Genomic DNA, 14,983 nt, shown 5'->3' on the forward strand with positions numbered 1-14,983 from the left:
GAAAATAAAGAAAAATAATAATAATAATACTTTACACTCATACTCGGCCTCATGGGTGCTTTACATGTCTGGTCCAATAATTATATAGGAAACTATACCTATATAGGCTATATAGAATCTGAGACACAGATAAAAACAAAAGTGTATTGTTTATCCACTTTGGCAGTGAATTAAGAATCAAATCCCCAAATAATAATGCAAAAGGGTCCATTTGACCAAAATATTTTCAAGGAAATCTAATACCAAACTACCAAGAAAGAATATGAGATAAACAAAAATATATTGTTGATGATCAATAGTGCTCCCCCATTACCCCCCAGCTGTGAGTCTGACTTATTGGACTTCCACCCCTTCACCAATTATCTTTTTCTTTTTCTTTTTTTCCTTTTCTTTTTCAAACATTCAACCCCTCCTGTCTTTTTCAACCTAATAAGAAACATAAACAAATAAAGCCCTCCTATATTAAACAACAAGAGGATATTATCATATTAATACATTTAATATGTGATACCAAGCCAACATTTAGAGGGGGGGGGGGGGGCGGGGACACAGAAACAAAAAATATAGTAGATCAACTGTTTGCGAGATTGAAAATACTTTTCTAACAGTCTATTCCTGTTCATGTAAATCTTTGTACATAAATAAATATTTGGAATTGCTTCTGTACATTTTTTAAAAATAAAATTGAGTACCGAATTCGGAAGACTCCTCACCTTATAGGAAAATTTGGATACAAAAAGAATTGATTCCAATATAGATTTCACCCTTTTGTTAATTCATTTACAATTGGAAGAGGCTAAAAAGCTCTGGTTAAAACTTTAATCTATACCTTGAACATATCATACTTTTGTAACTATAATTTGAAAAGATGATGAGGGGAAAATTGGAATGCAGAATGTTACAAAGCATGTATCTCTTGCAACCACAGAACACCCTCCAATCCAATGAGCATGTCAATGGCAAAAATATAGTAACCTCTTTCTGTTAAGTAATGTCATTTCCTTCGAAAACCAACTGTACACGGATGGCCTCGAGCTGAAAATTGAAAAATATGGGTCAACCTCTATAGCTTCAAGTGTCTTCTAGAAAAACTCTGAAGATGAAATCACGAAAGCGTCTTGAGTATTGCTTAGGATCAACAGCAGAGATTGAAGTTGGGTCGTATTGGAATGATTTGTATGCATGCTCAAGCTTTTTGCTAATATCATAGTCTTGCAGTATGTCAATTATACCAAAGAAAAGGATAACATCATATAATTGTCCTGTTGGTTCTCCAACCAGCTGAGTATCATAGTCGCTTCTTCTGACTGTCTGCTCAACCCGTGCTGGCATGTTTATACCTAATTTAATGGATGCCCACCTGCAGCATGCAATCAGATAAAAATGAGAAATGCAAAATTGAGATATGGATCTTGAGCATGGTAATAGAGTATCAAGAATCAACCAAAATACAGTATGAGGAATCAATAAAGGAACTATTTGTGATCAAGATGACCACCGATCAGCCTTTAGGATTTATGTTAAAAATATTCCCAATAAGAGGGGATAAAGTCAACGATAAATGTTGAGTTGGGAAGGACAAATGTGTATTCTGTTGGGAAAAAAATTGATAGATGTTAGTCTAGAATATTTTGGGAAACTCAGAAAACTATTTGTGAACAAAATATATGACCTTAAATTAGTGAGTAAGATGGAGTTGAATAGTCATGGTAAAATTCGATCTCTAATGGACAATTCATGTGTGAGTTGGGAGTTAAGGACTTTTTTCAAAAAGGTTAAAAACACAATGTTTATGAACATGATGTACCGGGTAGGATCCAAAAGAAGCTGATCCATATCTATTCTAGAAAGTTGAGGCGTTCCTTCATTGTCAAAGTCTCCGTTTCCTGAAAGATAAGTTCATCCATTCTGTAAGAATTCACGTTGAAATGATGAAGCCAGAAAGAAATTCCAAATGGTAAATAACCAGTAAGAGAGTGAGTACCAGAGGTACGGCTTCTAGGTGTGAGGCACTCCCTAGATGAAGTTTCTCGGAAGTGAAGACCAACCAATAGACTGTAGTCCATAATCCTCTCCTGTTCAAGAAAGTCGCAATCCCTGTCCACTTGCCTGCGTGAAGGTACATTTCAGCTTACAAAGAGAAACAGAAATTAGAACATAAGAATGGGAGATTGGAGCAAAAATTAACCTGCAGAACTCTTGAAACCAAACTTTCTGCAACCTGAATATATAATTGAGATCAAGGTCCTTAAGGGTGGTTGTTGGATCAATCTCTGCATCAGGTTTATCAGTTGTACGACCATGGGAAGAACCTTTCAAATCAAACCGCCTGTGAATTGCATACTCAGAGCAGAACAGGTTTCCCATTATGACAAATCGAACCTGAATTGCAAGAAAGTCAGTGCATCAGTATTTTCTTTTTTTGATTGCTAATGAGAGATTCTATACATCTTGACATTACCTTCTTCTGGGCAGCTCCTGTCAGTTTGACACAATGAAGACCATAAAACTTTGTGACTAGAGTATTCTCAAAGGCCCGGAAATGATTGTAGTAAGCTGGGAGCATCCGTAAGAGCACCTGTAACCATGTTGGCAAGTTATAATTGCATACAATTCCAGACATAATTGGAAAAAATGTCATGTAAAAGTGGCTAGTGTTTAGCTTAAGTTAGCAATAATTTGTAGAAGTGTCAAATATAAGTGATATCAAGTAATGCATGGTCAAAAGAACAAGAAGCTTATGTGATCGTTGTGTAATTACCCAGAAGCTGTAAATGATTTTTCAATAAATAGCAAAACTTGATAATTTGAGTATTATTCAACCGGAAGGACCAAATTCTAAATATGTAATCAAAAGTTCAGACATAGTTTGAAAAGTTTTTAGAGTTAAGAGTTGTTGCAGGGAAACTAGAATGGAAGCCGATTGTGAAGTTCAGTGTTTGTCTCAAATTAGGTGAGGGAAGCAGAAAAAAGAACTTACTTTTACTTCCGCTTTCTTCACGGTTTTTATCATGTACCGGTCATCATTGGTCAAGTAGAAAAAGCTTCCACTTTTTCCAGGGGATGAGAGCTCCCGTAGGGCATCATTCCCACATAGTGATAACATGTAATCTGCTGGATCTACCTTGAACAACTTCCTAAGAGTCCTGAAAATTAGAATACGATGGACCATCAGGCCCTGTATGTTTCAAATCAACATTACAACAGGTTTGCTGAAGGTAAAATATTATCATAAGTCTGATGTTATTACTGAGCATTTCATTGTATGAGATGAATAAGTCATGTTAACTTAAGACTGCTTTTAAAAAATCATTTAAGACAAAGATTTCAAGCCATTAAAGTTATCTGGGAGACTAAAGATATGTATGAGTAAAATATCGACATATTTGAGTCCCATACATGATAATTGTAGAAATCATGTGAATACATATCTGAGAATCCACTATCTTATAGCACCAGACACACCCTTTCTGAAGTTCGCAATAAAATCTGAAATGCAAAGCCAAAAGAAGACTAGCAATGTAGAAGTTAATCTTCAAGGGCTGACCTGAAAACAACTGGGCAGTAGTCCTTCCATTTGAAGTCACACGACTGATGAGGGGGAGTGTGCTTGGATCCTTCTGGTGGAAATTTTGTCCATACTTTTTCCTTGGGATCAAAGGCTGAAGCCCTCAAATCAAGGGTTGTCTTTGGAGCAGGCCTTCCAACAGAATGTCTGTGCTATGGCACAAAAAGTCAGTTATAGACATTGAAGATTAAAAATTATTGATAGATATCTCAGAACAGCAGAGATACATAAAAGAAATTTTCACCACATCCTTAGTCCTGGTCTGAATCAATTTAGTTCTAGGAGACAAAGTTGTAAATACTGTCAATTTGTTATACTAGAAACGTTAGAGAAGATTTAATATAGAGTTCGGGATTGAAACAATTTTTCAAAATTATTGTCTTCCAAGTTTCCTATGTATAAAGAGTTCAAAGAATTTCTTACAAAACTGGTGAATAGCACAACATACTGTGAAACCTTTGCTACAAACTAAAGTGGATGATCATTGTAACTTGTAAGCTAAAACCCTGAGGATACTAAAGACATGAATAAACATTATACATCAGTGGAATGGTTCAAGAGACTGAAATGCATATCATAAAACCTTTGCAACTGAAAATGATTGGTGTGAAACATCCAAAGATTTAAAAATAACCCATTTCATATATTCAGCTTTGAACCAGATAAAGAAATTGAACCTCTGAATATACAGCAGAAAATGCATGATGTCTCATAGGAATATAACAGTGGGAAAACCTCTGACTCCATTTCCTCAAACCATTATATTTTAATGAAACATAATTAGTGTTAAAAATATGGGAAGAAAGCAAAATTTATATCAAGCCTAATATAACCCGAACAAAACAAAACATTGTGTGAAAAAAGACTAGGAAACAACCAACGAATAATCAATACCTGATTCCTAACTGCAAATTGAGCATGAGCTCATAGTTCTTATGCCCTTTAGATATTGTCACCCCCTGTCTTTTTACCGGCTTTAGGCTTAACTGTTGTGATACATTCCCTTTCTTAACAGACTCCCCATGCTGAATATTCCCCAATCCCTCAACTCCATTGACACTGCCAGCCTCACCATTCCCCCAAAAATAATCATTTAACACTCCATCCATGGACTCCCTCCTAGGCCTGAAACTCCCATCATAACCTTTCTTCTTCTGGAAGAGCTCCCCTTCAAGACCAGGCCAATTCACCATCTTCTGAGAAGGAAAAATGGACACTTTCTCCCCAGGACTAATCTGGCAATCATTCAAATCCACTGCAAAAACCTCTTGGGGGTCCCAATCCAAATTCCCATTAGAATTAATTGATGGATAATAACTACCATTTTGGTCAGTAGTATCCTTACTCCAAACCCCCACATAAAAACTCCCATCTGGCCACCTGAAAGTCCCATTCCCTTTAGGCCAACCATCTTCCCAACACCCATCATACCTGTTCCCATTGCTCCAAATCATTGTACCATTCCCATTCATAACCCCATTTCTCCACTGCCCAATATAATGGTTCCCATTCTTCCATTGGTACCTCCCTTGTCCATCTTGCAATCCACGCCTCCATTCACCCTCATAGTAATCCCCATTGGAAAAGCTTTTAGTCCCATGTCCATGCTTCAAGTTCATCACCCAATAACCTCTATATGTGTCCCCAGATGAACCAGTATAAGTCCCTCTACCATCCATATAACCAGTCTTGAACTCACCCTCATAGGTGGCACCAGAAGGCCAACTAAACTTACCTTTCCCCATGGTCTTGCCTCTGTACCATTCACCAACATACATGCACCCATCTGGCCAGAGGTACTTACCATGCCCATGTGGGAAATTGTCAATCCATTGGCCTGTATAGAAGTCCCCATTGGATAGCACCCTCTCAGCATGGTAGGCATGGCATGGACCTGCTGCATCAGGCTCATCATCATCATCAGCATGTGCTACAGACATGGGTGTTCTTTTCTTTGCAATAGCTTGTGATTTCCGTACTGTTGCTTCCCAGGCCTTCACAATGCCATTGTTTTCTTTGCTCATCCTAAGAACTGTCTGTCTGTCTCTGTCTCTCTCTCTCTCTCTCTCTCTCTCCCTCTTATCTCTCACATTGTTTTTGTTTCCTCAGGTTCATACATGAGTCAATCTCTCTCTCTCAAAACTTGATCTTTAGGAGCAGAAGGACTATTTCTTGACAGAAACTGTAGGTGGTGAAGAATGGAGGGAACTGAGAAAATGACACAAACAAAAACAAAAAACACAAAAAGATTATGTTTTTGTTTTATGTGAGTTTACTGTTGTTTTATGTGTTTCTCTGACTTTCTGGGTCGGTTGAGGTAAATGGGTATTTCAGATTTCACTTTTCAGACAAACCATAATTTGGATGCGTGTTAAGATTGATGGGGAGAGCAAAAACGGGGAAGGTTGGTACCAGTGACTTGTTTTTCGTTTCTTTGTTTCTGCGTGTACTTTCTTTGTTTTTTTTTTTCTTTTTCTTTTGTTTTTCTTTTTTTCTTTTTCTCTTTTTCCCCTTTTTTATATTTTTTATCTTTTTGTATTTTGTATTTTGTTGTTTTTCTCTTTCTCCCTGTTTCTTTATTTGGTCTGGTTTGAACAAAGATTCAACACGTTCATTCTTTGATTCCGGATTTGCCTCCTAGAACTACTAACAGACCAAACAGTTGGAGGGAGGAGATAAATGGTGGTGCTGATGATGTGCTTGCCATTTTTAGTGTTTCACATAAGCCAAATAGGCAACTACCAAACTAATTTTAGTCTTTAGTTTTTTACAAATACAGATTTTGCCTTAAAGGAATTTTCTATATTATCCTTTTGATGCTGATTTTGCATTGATGTTCTTTCATTTTAACTTAATTCTAAATGATTCCTACTCCCTTTGAGAATTTGGATTTTGTCACTGAATTTGAGCCTTCTTTCTTCTCTTTGGTCAAATGTTGTGTGTGGTCATTGTTTAGCATATATAGAAGTTGCTTTTAAATACCTTTTTATTTTTATTTTTTTGAGAATCGTTTACTTTCACATACCTAAATAAGAACTTTAAAAAATAAGAACTACTTATTTTCTTTTCTTTTTTTCTTTTTTTGTCCAAATGATTGAAGAATCAAAACTTTAATAATTCATTCACTTGTGGGTTGGAAATCCTATCATCCTGGGAGAAAGTAAAAAGAGCAAACTTCAACGAACAATGAGCTTGTAGAGATTTTGAAATTCTTAGTTTTTTCTTTGCAAAAGAATTTCTCAGTTACATCCTTTACCGTTGGACCACTCGGCTTATCAAAATAATAAATACTTTTCCCATAAAACTATATTTTCATTATTATAATTAGTTGCTTTAAATTTTAACGGCTTAAAAGCCTAATGGGCAATTGAAAACATATTCCATACAGAGGTGCACAATGCATTCCTCTCGCATAAAACATGGATCTCATATGTGAAATTCTCGTATGAAGCTCACCTTTATGTGAGAAAAATGTGTAATACAACTAATTTGTTTAATTGACAGTTACAAAAATTTTGTAGCGATGACGATAATAATAACTAATGGTATGTTTGATATGAATAATAGTTCTTGTTTCGGTTATTTGATTACATTTTCATTACATGAGATAGCTATTTTCCTTTCTAAAAGAGTTATTGGTTATTGTTTAATAGAACAAAACTTAATTACACTACTTAGAGCATTCACAATGAGAAATGTTATCCTATTCTATTTTACCATCTCAAAAAGTTACTTTATCAATTATACTATATCATTTTACAATATACCCCACATCCCAAAACTCTATCCTTTTATCATTTTATTAAAATATTATTTTTTTTAATCTTTCTTTATTATTTGTTTCCAACAAATGAGAGAGAAAAGCCTAATATTTAGAAATAAAATATTAATATAATCTTTTGGCATTGTGCTACAATACCATCATACATTTACAATGGTATTGTAACACAATGCCAAAAAAATTTATAATTTTAGAAGTTTAGTAGGCCAACTGTTGAATACTTTTGAGGCTTAATGCTAAATATTGCTAACATATGGCATTTACAATTCTCATTGTGAATGGTCTTAAGTGCTATTCCTTAAGAACTCCTTTTGAAATTTAACAATGTGGGTTTTTTCTCATGAGATGAAAGTGTATTTTTAGTTAGGTACAGCCACATGGCTAAATCTTAAGAAGAGAACCTAAATAACAACACCTTAGTATTGTACCTAAATTATACCTAGGTTAATATGTGTAAAACTTTAAAAATTAATAAATTTTCATGATCATCTTCCACCCGAGTCCTCCAGCAAGATCACCACAACTTGGCATCCTCTAAAAGATACATGTAAATGATAGTCAAATTTTCACCATCTACTTATTCCTTGAAAAATTGCTCGCATACAAATAAAAAATCTCCAAATCCTTGGCACTTCGAGTACCCTTAAATGACTTTGGAAAACTTCAACGAACAATGAGCTTGTAGAGATTTTGAAATTCTTAGTTTTTTCTTTGCAAAAGAATTTCTCAGTTACATCCTTTACCGTTGGACCACTCGGCTTATCAAAATAATAAATACTTTTCCCATAAAACTATATTTTCATTATTATAATTAGTTGCTTTAAATTTTAACGGCTTAAAAGCCTAATGGGCAATTGAAAACATATTCCATACAGAGGTGCACAATGCATTCCTCTCGCATAAAACATGGATCTCATATGTGAAATTCTCGTATGAAGCTCACCTTTATGTGAGAAAAATGTGTAATACAACTAATTTGTTTAATTGACAGTTACAAAAATTTTGTAGCGATGACAATAATAATAACTAATGGTATGTTTGATATAAATAATAGTTCTTGTTTCGGTCATTTGATTACATTTTCATTACATGAGATAGCTATTTTCCTTTCTAAAAGAGTTATTGGTTATTGTTTAATAGAACAAAACTTAATTACACTACTTAGAGCATTCACAATGAGAAATGTTATCCTATTCTATTTTACCATCTCAAAAAGTTACTCTATCAATTATACCATATCATTTTACAATATACCCAACATCCCAAAACTCTATCCTTTTATCATTTTATTAAAATATTATTTTTTTTAATCTTTCTTTATTATTTGTTTCCAACAAATGAGAGAGAAAAGCCTAATATTTAGAAATAAAATATTAATATAATCTTTTGGCATTGTGCTACAATACCATCATACATTTACAATGGTATTGTAACACAATGCCAAAAAAATTTATAATTTTAGAAGTTTAGTAGGCCAACTGTTGAATACTTTTGAGGCTTAATGCTAAATATTGCTAACATATGGCATTTACAATTCTCATTGTGAATGCTCTTAAGTGCTATTCCTTAAGAACTCCTTTTGAAATTTAACAATGTGAGTTTTTTCTCATGAGATGAAAGTGTATTTTTAGTTAGGTACAGCCACATGGCTAAATCTTAAGAAGAGAACCTAAATAACAACACCTTAGTATTGTACCTAAATTATACCTAGGTTAATATGTGTAAAACTTTAAAAATTAATAAATTTTCATGATCATCTTCCACCCGAGTCCTCCAGCAAGATCACCACAACTTGGCAACCTCTAAAAGATACATGTAAATGATAGTCAAATTTTCACCATCTACTTATTCCTTGAAAAATTGCTCGCATACAAATAAAAAATCTCCAAATCCTTGGCACTTCGAGTACCCTTAAATGACTTTGGGTTAAGAATGTTCATCTTTGTGAACACTCCCCCCTCTGCTAGGAAGGCCAATGATTGTTCTTTTCAACAAGGCCAACGCAGTTTTCAAGTACCTTATTGTCTCTTTGACAATATCAGTTTGCATTGCCAATGCTACAACCAACTCCTCAATATGATAAAAGGCTACATCTATATGATCTGTTACAGCATTCTTCAGATTCAACCTTTCAAAAATTGAACCCTGGTCTTCTTGTGCAAGAGCCCCAAGAATGGCTTCCAAATGAGTAAATAAGTCACTCTTTCTCTCATTTAATACAAAGAACCATTAGCCATGGTCATAAAATTACACTTTGATTACAACCATGCATGCACCACAATGAGGCAGCACCTATTGTTGCTAAGAAGTCAAGAACACCTTGCTTAGCCTATGGGATGCCCTTCATACCCATAAGTTTGTGGTTTCCATAGGTTAAAAGTGTCTCCAAATATAGTCACCCATCTCAAGGAACATTAAATTACTTGAAATATCGGAATGAAAAAATGTAATTATTTTCCTTTACACAAGAAGAGGAAGGGGGGGGGGGGGGGGGAGGGAGATTTTTAGAGGAGTTTAAGCCCTAATAAAAAGAATACTTATGAGAAAAATAACAAATAATTCTAACAACTAAACAAGATATCACCAAAATTGCAAGGAAGAAAAGTATTGGTTGAAAATAACAACTATAGATGTTATGTCAAGAGTCTTGTAGCTCAACTAATTAGTATTTCTTAGTGTTTCTAAGACATCCCATATTCAAATATCTTCTCTCCATTGCAATTATCAAATTATAAAAATAAAATAAAAACTATAGAAGATATGACCAAAAACTATTAAAGAACTCTAAAAAATTATTTCCACAACCCTTAAAAAGAAGCTTATGTTTATTTATTTATTTATTTTTAGAATCCCCAAAGCAAAGCTTTTAAGTTTAAACAATCATAGGATGTATTATCTTTTAAACCAATAAGAATATCTTCCATTAAGATATGTTAAATTCTATAAACTTTTCGAGACTTTGGAGTTTTGAAACTAAAGTAGATATATTTCACTATCCCATCTAGTTCCACAACATTTTCTAAACCACAAAATGGATATTTTCTATAATCTTAGTTGCAAGGGTAGAGGTGGAATGAAATCTTTAATGATTGGTCAAAGATGGTAACAACCACAACAAGGACAAGACACAAAAATATATCAATAAGATAAAAAAATACAAAAACATAGGACAGAAATGCAAATTCCTCCACCATAGCTATAGCTGGAATTTGCTTTAAATGGAGGGCTCCTTTCAATTAACTGTAAAATGAGTCCAATGGTCCCAAATTCCCCAAATTCCAATCGTGCAGCCTGCTATTTCTCAGACAAGGTCAAACCCTATCTCTAAATCCTTTATGGACCCACAAAAGGGTTTGGTTTTGCTAGAGAGGCAATGCAAAGGTAATCCTTGTCCCTTTAAAGAGACAACCTCCTGATTAACGTATGATGATGATGGGTCACACAAAAGCAAAAATCCTCTCCTGTCAATATTTTGACTATTTTTCCCCTTTATTCTAGATGTCTTTTTTTTTCTTTTTTCTTTTTTTAATACTATAAAGTGAACATTCTATGTGCATTTTTTTTAATCTTTAGGGCCTTTTACCAAGAATAAATTTTTTTTAATCTTTCGGGCTTTTACCAAGAATTAAAAAAAAAAAAAAAAATCTTTATAGGTAATCTACTATGAACCTCACATATTAGTATTGGTGAGATCTCTCCTCAGAAAATTATTGTCCAACCATAAGGCCAAATGGGTTTCAATAATAAACATTTGTTAGAGTTATGATTAAATTGATTCAATTCATCATTTTTTTTTAATAATTTAAACTTTTAGGACAATTAGTATATTTATTAACATTATTTAATGAGAAATAAAACTAGATAATTCAGATATAGCGTCTTAAAATGGAATTTTGTAGATTAATACATGTTTAGTGATTTGTCTATAATTTGAATTTTGATCAATTTTTTTTGTGAACTTTAAAAAACTAGAGTTTTATAAATTTAATTCAATTTTTTTAGGATTAGGGAACAGGATAATTTGATGAACAAGATTGGGCCGAATAGAAATGGCTATCGTTCTAGCATTCTCCTTCTCTTTATTTTTGTTGCTTGGAAAGAAGCAAAAAGATTGGGCAAATGTTGCAACTTGCAAGTTAGAATGAAGAATTTTTTTTTTTTTTGGGAGAAACAAGAAAAGTTATTAATTATGATTACTTAAATTTTGATGTTGATGCTCATCCTTCAACGTTCTAATTGGATAACATTTAAACGGCAGCACTCCCAAATGAACTTTTGATAATTAATTTAAAATTCATTTGCTGGAGAGGTTTTGTGGCAGTAATGTAATTATGTTTTAGTTGCCAAATATTACCTCTCTCTTAGTATTTTTTTTTTCTTTTTCTTTTCTTTTTTAATATAGATCGGCTAAAAAATAATTGAAATTTCTCCGTACACACTAAGATAATTATTGTTATTAAAAAAAAAAAAAATAGATCAACTGTCAACACCTCTCTCTCTCTCTCTCTCTCTCTCTCTCTCATTTGAAGCGATATTATTTGTTTGAGCATTTTTATGATCTTTTACTAAATTTTTTTTTTTTTGAAAAAGGCAGATAGTAGATTGGAAGGAAATGGGGTTCCAATCATAAACATGAGACACCATAAATTTAATAATTGTTAACTAAAAATTTCAAAATGAATCTTCTATAATTAGAATTGGAAGATGAGAAGGAGCTTATCTATTTTTTATTTTTTGCTAAATTGAGCTTATTGATTATGAATGTTGCACTGTCTTTCCCAACAATATTTGGAGAAAATCTAGGATTACACCTTTTTGTGCCACAATTTTAATATAATTTTGATATAGCATGTTATAAGCGATAGATGAAAAGTAGTGGATTAATGTGAAAGTAACAAACAACTAATCACAATCTATTTTATAAGATAATTATAAATATTGATGTGATAAAAGATGTAACCCAAAAACTACTCAAATTTCCTTATCAAAAGGTAAAGAGTACATCAAAACGAGTAATTTTTAGATATCTTCAAAATACAAAAATAATAAGGTCCACTATAAATATAAAAGAAAGAAATACTATTTCTCTGTACTCCAAAATTAACTAAAAATTTTCACATCAAAACATACGCTAAGTAATGTACTTTCATGAGTTTTCTCTCTTTGAGTTTGTGATATAAACTGCGTGTCAACCTTAGAATCCCAAGGTTAAGGGTACAAAGAGGACCCCAATATTAATTTCCTAAATGTGCCTGTAATAGTTCTTACATTAATTACTATTACAGATCATTCAAGAATTAATATTCATTTATAGTCATCCAATAGGTTTGTAGACACATGGGGGTTTCGAATTGCCAAGCATAAATGTTAGGCATTGGTTGTTTTCATGGGGATCACACACAGCAGACCCGACCACTGACATCAAATTTATGTTGCTCACATGTTTTGATGTGTACCATGTCATAGGATGGTCTCCTATTGGGGTTGCTGCAGTCACCAAGATCGTGGCCTTTTGTCTCCTCCATTTTTTGATTTTTTTTTTTTTGAAAAAGGCAGATAGTAGATTGGAGGGAAATGGGGTTCCAATCATAAACATGAGACACCATAAATTTAATAATTGTTAACTAAAAATTTCAAAATGAATCTTCTATAATTAGAATTGGGAGATGAGAAGGAGCTTATCTATTTTTTATTTTTTGCTAAATTGAGCTTATTGATTATGAATGTTGCATTGTCTTTCCCAACAATATTTGGAGAAAATCTAGGATTACACCTTTTTGTGCCACAATTTTAATATAATTTTGATATAGCATGTTATAAGCGATAGATAAAAAGTAGTGGATTAATGTGAAAGTAACAAACAACTAATCACAATCTATTTTATAAGATAATTATAAATAGTGATGTGATAAAAGATGTAACCCTAAAACTACTCAAATTTCCTTATCAAAAGGTAAAGAGTACATCAAAACGAGTAATTTTTAGATACCTTCAAAATACAAAAAATAGTAAGGTCCACTATAAATATAAAAGAAAGAAATACTATTTCTCTGTACTCCAAAATTAACTAAAAATTTTCACATCAAAACATACGCTAAGTAATGTACTTTCATGAGTTTTCTCTCTTTGAGGTTGTGATATAAACTGCGTGTCAACCTTAGAATCCCAAGGTTAAGGGTACAAAGAGGACCCCAATATTAATTTCCTAAACGTGCCTGTAATAGTTCTTACATTAATTACTATTACAGATCATTCAAGAATTAATATTCATTTATAGTCATCCAATAGGTTTGTAGACACATGGGGGTTTCGAATTGCCAAGCATAAATGTTAGGCATTGGTTGTTTTCATGGGGATCACACACAGCAGACCCGACCACTGACATCAAATTTATGTTGCTCACTTGTTTTGATGTGTACCATGTCATAGGATGGTCTCCTATTGGGGTTGCTGCAGTCACCAAGATCGTGGCCTTTTGTCTCCTCCATTTTTTGATGGGGCATACCACACGCACACATAAATAGTTTAGACTTTTGAGTTTAGAGACAACCACAACACCAAAATTTGTGTTCTTAACCAATAATACTAACACAAATTACTTGATTATTACTTGATTCATATCAATTTATATCTAAGAATATGATACACAACTATTTTCTTCTAACTTTATTTAGTAGGGACAATGCAATTTATGTCTAGCCCCACTCTTTTTCTTCCTCTTTATCTAGGCTAAGCTTTTATGTCTGTTTTACACTGTATATATAACATACACCCAAAGTCATGTCTATTATGTGTAAGATATTACGTATTTTTATTCCAATTGCAAGTCATGAACACAAGTCGCAATTGACCCTTGGACCTAGGGGTGGGTGTTTCTTTATTATGAGGGCACCTAAATAGTATCTAAAATGAAAGACAGAATTAGCCTTTTAGCAAAAACTCCTGTCCGAATCACCTGGCAAAAGCTTGGACTATTTTATATTATGATAGGATTTGAATTATAGCATTCACTTCATAATGTTTTATTTATTTATTTTAAGGGTCGTCAATGGGCCGGGTCGGGCTGACCCGGCCCATTTTTAATTGGCCCATGGGCACAATGGGCTGGGCATAATGGGCTATTAACTAGTTAATGGGCCGGGTCGGGCTGGGCCGAAAGAGGAAACCTTAGCCCATGACCCTGCCCATGGGCAATGCCCATTTTGTCTTTAGCGAGTTGGGCTATCAAGTTGGGCCTAATGTGTCACCCATGGGCTTGTGTTAGCATATTATTTTATTATTTTTATAAGGAAGGAATCAATTTTTTTATAAGGAAATAATCAATCTATTTTTTTAAAGGAAATAATTAAAGAATTTAATACTTAATTACAAATTTTTTTACAGTCAAATCTATTTAATTTTTTGTTTTGTTGATGAAAACCTATTTAATTTTTTATTTATTAAGGCTTTAAATAGTTTTTTTTTTNATAATACTAACACAAATTACTTGATTATTACTTGATTCATATCAATTTATATCTAAGAATATGATACAGAACTATTTTCTTCAAACTTTATTTAGTAGGGACAATGCAATTTATGTCTAGCCCCACTCTTTTTCTTCCTCTTTATCTAGGCTAAGCTTTTATGTCTGT

The 14,983-nt window shown here is 33.2% G+C and overlaps 1 protein-coding gene across 1 annotated transcript; it reads right to left on the reverse strand.

Annotated features, from left to right (window-relative positions):
- Window positions 1–607: 607 nt before the first annotated feature.
- Window positions 608–6,083, reverse strand: LOC112001762 (phosphatidylinositol 4-phosphate 5-kinase 6). The gene is made up of 8 exons (XM_024033937.2): window positions 4,463–6,083; window positions 3,548–3,715; window positions 2,981–3,146; window positions 2,462–2,578; window positions 2,189–2,382; window positions 1,985–2,109; window positions 1,808–1,886; window positions 608–1,360 (listed from the first exon to the last, which is right to left on the reverse strand). The coding sequence occupies exons 1-8, from the start codon at window positions 5,590–5,592 to the stop codon at window positions 1,072–1,074; spliced, it is 2,268 nt and encodes a 755-aa protein (XP_023889705.2). The 5' UTR covers window positions 5,593–6,083; the 3' UTR covers window positions 608–1,071.
- Window positions 6,084–14,983: the final 8,900 nt, after the last annotated feature.

The sequence above is a fragment of the Quercus suber genome, unplaced genomic scaffold (genome assembly GCF_002906115.3).
Source record: "Quercus suber isolate HL8 unplaced genomic scaffold, Cork oak 2.0 scaffold_491, whole genome shotgun sequence".
Classification (NCBI taxonomy): domain Eukaryota; kingdom Viridiplantae; phylum Streptophyta; class Magnoliopsida; order Fagales; family Fagaceae; genus Quercus; species Quercus suber.